Source organism: Neoarius graeffei, chromosome 5, assembly GCF_027579695.1.
Source record: "Neoarius graeffei isolate fNeoGra1 chromosome 5, fNeoGra1.pri, whole genome shotgun sequence".
Classification (NCBI taxonomy): Eukaryota; Metazoa; Chordata; class Actinopteri; order Siluriformes; family Ariidae; genus Neoarius; species Neoarius graeffei.
In genome coordinates this window covers 862,873-873,071 of record NC_083573.1, presented here as the reverse complement: position 1 = coordinate 873,071, position 10,199 = coordinate 862,873, and the positions used below count along the sequence as shown (strand labels likewise).

Here is a 10,199-nt window from a genome sequence, read left to right as displayed (position 1 = left end):
TGATTCTGCCACTTACCTTCCCTGACTCCGCCCTCCGGTCACAGACCGACGCTTGACCACGCCCCCGCTGCCACACAGTGGTTATTTATTCTTCATATTGAGACCTTTACTAACCCAGTTTAAAACACAAATAGGTTCTGAGTATTGACGTTATTTATTCTTCATATTGACACCTTTACTAACTGCACTTAGAATACTGTTTACATGATTGATAATTTGCACAGAGTAAATGACTTTTATTCTCTTTAACTTATTGTCTAAATAAATATTTATTGTATTTTTTATCCTTATACCAGTGAGTGTTGTTGGGGTGAGTAATTGATTGTGGTCTAGCCTAACCGAAACCAGTCTCCTCTAGAACTTGGAATTAGACTGTTCCTGCACATGCACAGGCCCCTCCCTCGTCGTACGGGTTGCACATGCATTTTCAGTATTTGCATGAATGTGCATGCATTTTCAGTATTTGGATACATGTGCATGATTTTTCAGTATTTGGATACATGTGCATGATTTTTCAGTATTTGGATACATGTGCATGATTTTTCAGTATTTGGATACATGTGCATGATTTTTCAGTATTTGGATACATGTGCATGATTTTTCAGTATTTGGATACATGTGCATGATTTTTCAGTATTTGGATACATTTGCATGATTTTTCAGTATTTGGATACATGTGCATGATTTTTCAGTATTTGGATACATGTGCATGATTTTTCAGTATTTGGATACATGTGCATGATTTTTCAGTATTTGGATACATGTGCATGATTTTTCAGTATTTGGATACATGTGCATGATTTTTCAGTATTTGGATACATGTGCATGATTTTTCAGTATTTGGATACATGTGCATGATTTTTCAGTATTTGGATACATGTGCATGATTTTTCAGTATTTGGATACATGTGCATGATTTTTCAGTATTTGGATACATGTGCATGATTTTTCAGTATTTGGATACATGTGCATGATTTTTCAGTATTTGGATACATGTGCATGATTTTTCAGTATTCGTTTTTCACATTTGTATCTGTTTTCAGGATCCGCTTTGAGGATTTGCAGGAGAAGCGCGTGCAGCGTATTTCGCCCTGTCGGCCCAAAGATGTGCGCATGCGTGGCCCGAGCGGCGGGCGCGTTCACTGGGCGCGTGCACGCGGATCTTATAAGGGCTGCAGTCACTTCCGCTCGCTCTCTTTTCCGCTCGGACTCTGAGGGACAGGTAGGCTCTGCCGCTCCGCTGCAGCACCACGCGGGGGTTCTCTCTGAGAGCGCTCTCCAGGGTCCGCGTCAGTGTTTTAGACTGTAAATGGGTTTTATGTCCTGGTTCTGCTGTGTGGGAGAGGAGGAGGAGAGAGAGAGAGGGGGGCCCGAGCTCGCGCGTGGAGCCGCCGCCGCCATGTTAGCCGCATTAGCTCAGTGTGACTGAGGGAGTTCTTCATCATCATCATACAAACTCTTAATCCTGGGCTTGTACTCCGGGTGTTTAATGGTGTTTAGTGTAATAAATCTCTGGCTGTCGATTCTGTTTCTGGGTCCAGTTCGTCCTGTTTAGTTTTTTGGCGGGAGCGCGTGGTGTGTGTTGGCCTCGGGAGAAGAGCTGATAGACCTGGAGCTCTATAAAGCGGCTTCTGATTCAGAGTTCCACACTAAACCACGCTCTCCATGCTAAGGGATTAGTTTCGGGTTTTCTCTCACGGCTGATGATTTAAACTGAGCTCTGTCAGACTCGCTGTGCTGTCATGAATTCCTCGTCAATGAGGCCTGAGAGAGAGAATGAGTTTTTTGTTAGAATTTTATCAGGGTTTGTTTGTGCGGCAGTTAAATAAACCAGTTCACACGTATCACCGCGCATGCGCAGGAGTCAAAGGTCGAGGCCTCATCGGAGATGCAAACAAGCCAAATCTTAGTAAATACGCCTTATGGAAGAAGGCAGAATTGCAGAGGCGTATGAGAGAACGGGGATTGCCGACTACCATGGGGGTAGAAGAGTTCAGGGCGCTTGCATATGCCACAGATATTTTGAAAATCCAGCCTGTACCGTCCAAGGAAGACGAAGAAAAATCGAGGTATGTAGCCGGTGATACTGCCACGCCCACTGCAGTTTTTGACAGGTCAACGACTCCGAGAAATAATGTCATGCTGCCTACCAGATTACAGTCATCTGTTTTATTGTACCAGTACTAGTATCAGTACTTCCTGTTAATGCGCCGAATCCATTCTTTCCGTGCATCAGGATTGTGCCTTTCAGTAGGAAAGGTGGAGGGCATGTGCAGGCGTCAACATTGTGCTTGAATCCTAAAATTACATCATATGAGTGATTCCACGCTTATGGGTACTGAAATGGGGACATGAACTTTATTTTTAAAAAATTCACCTAAAACCATTTCTTTTTTTTTACCATCAGGTCACAAAACATGTAGTCTTTAATGAATGATATGTTAAAAGATAACTTAAATTTTCTGAGATGTAATAAAAACATATATTTATATGCCAAAGTCAGAACGTAACAGAAGTGTTGTGGACATATATATTCTCAATTTTAACAATGTAGAATTACTTTTTGAAACATAGGAAGGTGATGTTTTAGCAAATATAATTAATAAACATGTGTAGTAGAATAAACATACACATTCTTTCAATAAGACTAACATGGTATATAGCTAGATTGTAATTAATTTGTAAGGCAGCTGGGCCATAGAAGGTTCACGCTGCATGCTGCACGCTACACACTACACGCGTGTAAAGAAAAGTGGACAAACGTAGCATGACTTGCTCTGGGCCATAGAACGGCGTTGCATGCTGCACACTTCACGCGTGAAGCGAGAAATGAACATGCACACTTTTTTCTAGGCGTGAAGATGGAAATTCCAGTCAATGCATGCGGTCACCGCCGCGCCAGCCAATCAGAACGGGTCTAGGGAGATAACGCTATGCTTTCAGGGGAAAACTTCAGAAAAAATATAATTGAATGGTATAATTGAAAAATAGTTCTTCATCGGGATTGTCAAGCAGATTATAGAATGTTCGGTGAAATTCACCACGGGTTTCTCTCAGAAGGAAGTGTTCTCGGCTCCAAATTCTGTTCCTTTTTCTCTTCCTCTGTCTCAGTAAAAGCAGAATGAGGCAATCGTCGTCATCCGAAGAGTCCATATTGTTGGTTACTCGGTCAAAGTAGAACAGACGCAACACGTGAACATCCAAGCATGAAGTTTAATGGCCCAGGGTCCGGTTCTTCACGTGAACGTGTAGCGTGCAGCGTGAACCTTCTATGGCCCAGCTGCCTAACAGACGTGAGATGGGCAATCGTAACAGAAGTAATGTAACAGACATCATTTTGGAACTCATAGGCTTGAATTTGGCATATAAATGTTTTTATTACATCTCAGAAAATTAAAGTTATCTTTTAACATATCATTCATTAAAGATTACATGTTTTGTGACCTGATGGTAAAAAAAGAAATGGTTTTAGGTGAATAAGTTCATGTCCCCATTTCAGTACCCATAAGCGTGGAATCACTTATATAAATGTGAAGAAGCTAGATCGGATAGATATTGAAATAAACAAGATCTACTAGATCAATTAAACACACAGATACAAGGGGTTGGCTAATGATGTCTTTGAATAAGGGTGCCCAGCGACGGGAAGTGATCGCATTCATGATAATACTCACTACAGACAATGACTATCGGCGAGAGTGAAAATCAAGGCGGGTCCATGAACATGAATCTGACAGCTGACAAGGTCTGGATATAAACGAACTTTTGCGTTAAACTGTGCGCTTGGATTCACGTAATTTTTTCTGTATACACTCACCTAAATGTACACTACAGTCTTCTCGCATCCACTGTTCAAGCAGTCGACGTCCATTGTGGCAATTGACAACACGAGTGTCCCCACAGCGAGCCTGTAGCCTCCGCCATTGTTGACGTGCTCTACTTCCGCTCGTTTATGAGGCCTTAACCTTTGACCTTTCCCACAACTCCTTGCGCGTTGCCGTGTTTGTGAACAAGTTTATAGGACAAGTTTGACAGTTCTCTCTCTAATCAGCATCAAACTTGCATCACTTGTTTTTTGTAATGTTGAAAAGTTTTTAATGCATTTATATGCTGTGTTCTTGGCAGGTGTGGATAAGCCACCATGCCGGTTGCTCGCAGTTGGGTGTGCAGTAAGACGTACGTCACTCCACGGCGTCCCTTCGAGAAGTCTCGTCTAGACCAGGAGCTCAAGCTCATTGGTGAGGATTTGTTCTTCAGATACATCAATGAGATGTTAACCACAAGTGTAACTTTTTTTTTTTTTAAATGAGGGTGGAACTGGGATTTGAACTTGCAACCTTCTGATTACCAGCACAGGCCTATAAATGCTCAGAAAATGCTGAATCAGAAATCAGTTTTGGCTTTGGTGGTTATTGGTGTCAGTTTGCTGATGCTAGGGGTGTCTCCAAATTGTGTGTTCCAGGTGAGTATGGTCTGAGGAATAAGCGCGAGGTCTGGAGGGTGAAGTTCACTCTGGCCAAAATCCGTAAAGCTGCTCGAGAGCTGCTCACTCTGGATGAGAAGGACCCCAGGCGTCTCTTTGAGGGTGAGGCTTCATGTAGTTTATTGCCATGATGCTTAGACTGTTCTGTATTATTGTGCACTAAATTTACATGGAGTGTCCAGTGAGTGTGTTCCAAGCCACAGACTGATGTTCTAACGTGTCAGATTACATGTTCAGTGTGATGATTAAAGAATTGTGTGTAGGTAATGCCCTGCTGAGGCGTCTCGTGCGCATCGGTGTGTTGGATGAAGGGAAGATGAAGCTCGATTACATCCTGGGTCTGAAGGTGGAGGATTTCCTGGAGCGCAGGCTGCAGACGCAGGTCTTCAAACTTGGCCTGGCCAAGAGCATCCACCATGCCCGTGTCCTTATCCGCCAGAGGCACATTCGGTAAGAGCATGAATCAGTTTCTCTAACTAGTCTGGAGTACTCCAGTGATGCTTCCATCCACCTGTATCTGACTCCAATTATGTCCCAAACTGCGTGCTAGACACTTTATAGTGTACTTCATGGAGTATCCGACTTTGCTGGGTAGTTAAGCTAACCACAAAACTTCCAGTGAACACCATTTTGTTCTGTTGCAGTCCCAACTCTGATAGCATGCTAACCTGTAATTCTGGATGTTGCCTTGAACCCTAAAACAGATGCCAACCGTTCAATAAACAGATTTGTAGTCCGGGGCCAAAGAATCTGTAGTTTTCGGTTGCAAACTGTATGCATATCAGTGGTGTAGTCTACTTTTTTGCAGTGGGTATACTCAGCGCTTGCCATGCAACGCCCCTGCCCCGGGGAAAAAATTTATACACACACACATATATATAAAATACACGTGTGTTGTGGCTATACTGTTATACTTGTACTCATCCATCTTGTAACTGTCCGATAACCTGAAAGCAACACCTCATGAGCACCATCACTGCCTAATGCATAGTAATATGCATCTTGAAACTAGGGATGTTAACCAATGACCGTTTGACTGGTGGTTGACCGAATCAACGTCAACCGGTTAAATTTTTTTTGGTTGCCGGTTAAAAAAAAAAATCAATCGTTTTGAAGCTGCTGATTTTGGAGCGGAGGACTTGGAATTCCGTGTTGTAAACGCTTGGGGCATGCCATGCAGTGTAAGGACGACAGCTGACAAATCAGAAACACCCATTCAGTCATGTCCCGCCCCAGTTAAAGACAGCTGACAAATCAGAAACACCCATTGTCATGTCCCGCCCTCCCACTGCCACTCGGCAAAAGAAAAGTGTAGACACAGGCTTTTTAGCTTACAAATTACTATTCTGTTTTTTTTTTTTTTTTTAATTATTATTAGAAGGCACATGGAGTTTAGTCCTGCCTTGGCCAGTGCATTCTGAAAGTATGTTTCGGTCTGTAGCCAACAATGCATGTTATTGCAGATCACATCTCTCCACACAAACTAAAGGCGCAGATGCCGACTCTTTTTTTTTTTTTTTTTTTTTTTTGAATCGCGCAGATCCTTTTTTGGGGGGGCGTTGGAGTATCTGATTGTAATTTCAAGGTGGATTCTGTATTAAAATTACTAAATAGGCGGGTGCCGTTGCAGTCCATGAGGTGTGGGAGGAGGGCAGTGGATCGGGGGGCTGCGCACATTAAATTGTGCGCGACTTTCTGATTTGCTGTTTTCTTCTCGTGCTTGTACTTCCTGTGTTTCGTGGACTGTGGTGGCATTTGCTTATATGCAGAATTTGCTTTGATGAAGTTGTGGTCAGACGCTCCAACGCCCCCCCCCCCCCCCCCCCCCCCCTTGGGAAAGGAAGGTCGGATCTGCGCGATTCAGCCATTGAGAGGGCGCCATCCGCCAAAAGGCGCGCTGTTTACATCCCTGTAATAATTCCAATTCTAGAATTTTAAACTCATAGGTTAACCGACTTTAACCGGCTAATGAGGCTCGGTGGTCGGTCAAGATTTTTTTTTAGTTTTTGCCATCCCTACTTGAAACTGGTTTTGTGTACAGATCTACTGTATGCAAAACAAATGTGGTTTAAATGTACAAAATTTATACAATTTTGATTCACCGTTCAACTTAAGATAAGTGGGCTTTTCCATCATTGTTTTTTTTATTTTTCATGTATCAAGAAAATTTGACTGACATGTAAATTAAACACATCACACAATAATACATTTTTAACATATTAAATGCATTTCTTATTTCTTATCTATTCAGCACATCAGCTTAAATGAACAAGAAAACATCCTAGATGTGCTAAAACAAATGTTTGCTTCAAAGAAGAAAAAATTAATTTAATTAACAAATACGCAATGCCCGCCTCACCTTTCTCCTGTTCTGCAGTGGGCCTAGTCGAAGTATGAGGACACTTCTGAAAACACTGAAATAGTGTCGTTTGTTTTCGTTTCATGATTTCGCGTCAAGGCAACAGGCATCAAACTACGTAGCTTCGTACGACCTGTATGCTTTCCCCTCTATTCTGACCTCATTTGACTGGCTACATACACAAGTGCAGACGGCTGGCTTGACTGACATAGCAACAGTTGCTATGGGGGCGGAGCTCCCGGAAGGGTCAATTCTCTGCTCTTGGATCAACTCGCAACGCCTTGAGTGCTGAGTCGGCTCTGTCAGCGTCTTCCTAATGAAGCCCATAGGATTTGAATTGAATCGGCGCTTGTAGCGCTAAAGCGCGTTTGGTGGACACAGGCATCTAGGAATGGAACTGTGGAACATTCATCTGACAGTGCTGACGTTGGTTTGGCCAGTTCAAATAACGAATACATTTTTCGGTAGGCGTATGCGCATACGCAAATCACTGAGCTCTTCAGTGAGTATATGGAAATCGCTGAGCTTTTCCAGTGGGCATACGGCGTATACCTGCGCATCACATAGACTACACCACTGAATATATGCACACAATACGATATATTGTAATGTTTTCATGAGTATAGAATGCACAGTGAAAGAGTACATTTGTTACTTTGCAAAATAAAAAAAAATGAAGCTTGGACAAGTCAATCCTTATGAAATGTGTTTTATTCACAGATATATTGCCGGACGGCACTATCACGAATTTTGATTGGTGGAGTTCAAACCCGGAAGCGAATATCAACCAATCAACGACGACGTATCACGAAAGCTTTGAATGATTCCCGCGGATTTCATCCTTCCGAAAATGCGGAACGGACTGAATTTTCTTCGATCATGGCGGAGTTCAACGTACCAAACAAAAATGCGGAACGAACTGATTTTTTTTCCGATCACTGCGAAATTCGTAGTTTCGAATTAACTGGTTGTAGTGGTGCAAAAGTGGCAGAAAATCGTATAAAATACGGAAATTTCGTAGTGGTTGGCATCTCTGCTAAAATGTGAAAGGGTAATACATTATCGAGCATCTTCCTCATGGGAGTCTGTAACTATGGCAGCCAGCCAGCCACTCCCTGTGGCTCTGTCTCAAACCCGAATCTGAATATTGTGCTGCGTTTGGTGCACAGCTTCTGTTACCATGATGACAGCAGTTGCGTCATAAATTTGTAGTGAAGAAGAGCTGAGACTACACTGACCTCCCTGTTACCATGACAGCTTGGTCTTGCTATTGCATCCCAAGGTGGCAGTCATGGTGGCCAGGTTTGAGGTTGGTTTTTGACATCAAGTCCAAGTGTGTGGTTTTCTGCAGAGCCATCACGAGGAAAGCTTGGCTAATGCGACCTACTTTGTTAATTAGTTCGTTGTTGTGATTTTCTCAAGTTAAATGAAGAATATTGGACTGTTCCCATAACTGTGGTTATTTATGAATCTCTAAAATCTGTGACTTGTGTGGAGGGAAGCATCACTTGTGAATTGTTGCATAATTTCCATCACACTTGAGGTTCTTTTCCTGTATTGAGGCTGTGCTTCCTGTTTCGTTAGCCCTTGCTGAGCACATGTGAAATTTCTGCAAGGTCAATTCGGCACTGAGCCATATACCTTTGCTTGTGTTAGTGTGTGTTTCGAGCCCTGAGCTGGCCGTACGGACCGGAGCCGTTTACGCACTACAGGTAATGTCCTTGGGCCCCAACACACCCTGATGCGAATGCTAACTGTGTCTCTCCATCTCCCTTGGCCGATGATTTAAACCAACAATGTCAGATTCACTGTGGTGATACGAATTCCTCGTCAATGAGGCCAGAGAGGGAGTCGAATTTTAATTCTAATTTCCCTGAGGGAACCCTCCCAAAGGTTTCAATAAAGTTCTATCTAATCTAAATGTGCTGGGGGTCACGGCAATGTTGAGTTTTTAAAACTAGCGAGCAGCCCTGACACAAACATCACTTTTTTTTTTTTTTTTTTTTTTCTTTATATTGATCAAAAACACTGCTTCCCTGAGCAGACAGCAGACCTCCTTCACTATGCATGTCTGCCTTGAGGAATCATTTAATATGAACCATTTTTGATTCTTTCGGTCCTGGTTCGCTGTGCCAGTCACTTGATTCTTGGTAAATGATTCAGTGAATCATACATTCGGATTCTGTCAGGAACTGACTGGTTCGGGACCAAAGCTCAAATTCCCCAGTGTGATTCTTTAGGAAAGATTCACTGAATCACCAACTGTAATTTGATTCAGGAGTTATTTCCTGAATTACTGACTCAACTTCCATTACGTTTTGTGGTCTGTGGGGAAACGATTCATTGAATCACCTGCTCAGTTGACCATTTGGCTCTTTAAATTTCCTGAATTGTGGTAAAAGCCCCCTTAATACAGCAACTTGGAATGAACGTCAGGTTGATTTTTACTCCCTTCAGTGTTGATTTTTGCACACCATGTCTTCAGAACATTTGACTTCATTTTTTATGCAGAATTAATTCTTATGTAGTTACACTGTTTGAACAGCAGAGGTCCCAGTCTGCACGGGGAGGGGTTCATTTGTTTAGAGGTTGTGAACCTGTAGTCTGTCTGTTCGTCATAATTCTTAAATATTCTGAGAATCATGTCATGACTGGAGTGTGTATCCACAGTGGTTCTTAACATTGTGGACTGTGTGTGTGTGTGTGTGTGTGTGTAGTGTGCGTAAGCAGGTGGTGAATATCCCGTCGTTTGTGGTGCGTCTGGACAGTCAGAAGCACATCGACTTCTCCCTGCGCTCTCCGTACGGAGGAGGACGTCCTGGCCGTGTCAAGAGAAAGAACGCAAAGAAGGGCCAGGGTGGAGCTGGAGGAGGAGACGATGAGGAGGAGGACTAAACCAAATCGGCGTGCAGGAGGAGATGGGATGCTGCTGTCTGATCTCTTGCTTATTTTTTTGTTTTCCTTTACCCCAATAAAAATGACTTTGTCACACATTTGGGTCTGAGTTTCACTCCAACAGAATCTGGTTTAAATGAATTTGAGGGATTGTCAGGTTGGTCAGCTGTGAGCCGTAATGTACGCTGTGTTCAGGTGTGTGTATGTTCCTGTCCAGCAGTCTGAATGATGCATCATTCAAGTACATGTGATGGGGTTGGTTCTTGAGGTTCAGTGCTTGAAGAATGGAAGTCTTGTGTTTAAAAGGTGCATGTTAAGCTTTTTTAGACTGATGCCAGGCAAGTCCAGGTCTGGGCGAATGGCATGTTTTATGAAAACATTAGTCGTGGTGGATGTGGGACGTCCACCCTGTTAGAGCCACCTGTAGAATTTAAAATTTAAAACGTGCAACGTTGAGATTAT

At 42.9% G+C, this 10,199-nt stretch overlaps 1 protein-coding gene across 1 annotated transcript; it reads left to right on the top strand.

The window, feature by feature from the left end:
* The first annotated feature begins 1,136 nt into the window (after positions 1 to 1,136).
* rps9 (ribosomal protein S9) lies at positions 1,137 to 9,833 on the top strand. The gene is made up of 5 exons (XM_060920922.1): positions 1,137 to 1,222; positions 4,126 to 4,238; positions 4,463 to 4,585; positions 4,747 to 4,933; positions 9,560 to 9,833. The coding sequence occupies exons 2-5, from the start codon at positions 4,142 to 4,144 to the stop codon at positions 9,735 to 9,737; spliced, it is 585 nt and encodes a 194-aa protein (XP_060776905.1). The 5' UTR covers positions 1,137 to 1,222; positions 4,126 to 4,141; the 3' UTR covers positions 9,738 to 9,833.
* Positions 9,834 to 10,199: the final 366 nt, after the last annotated feature.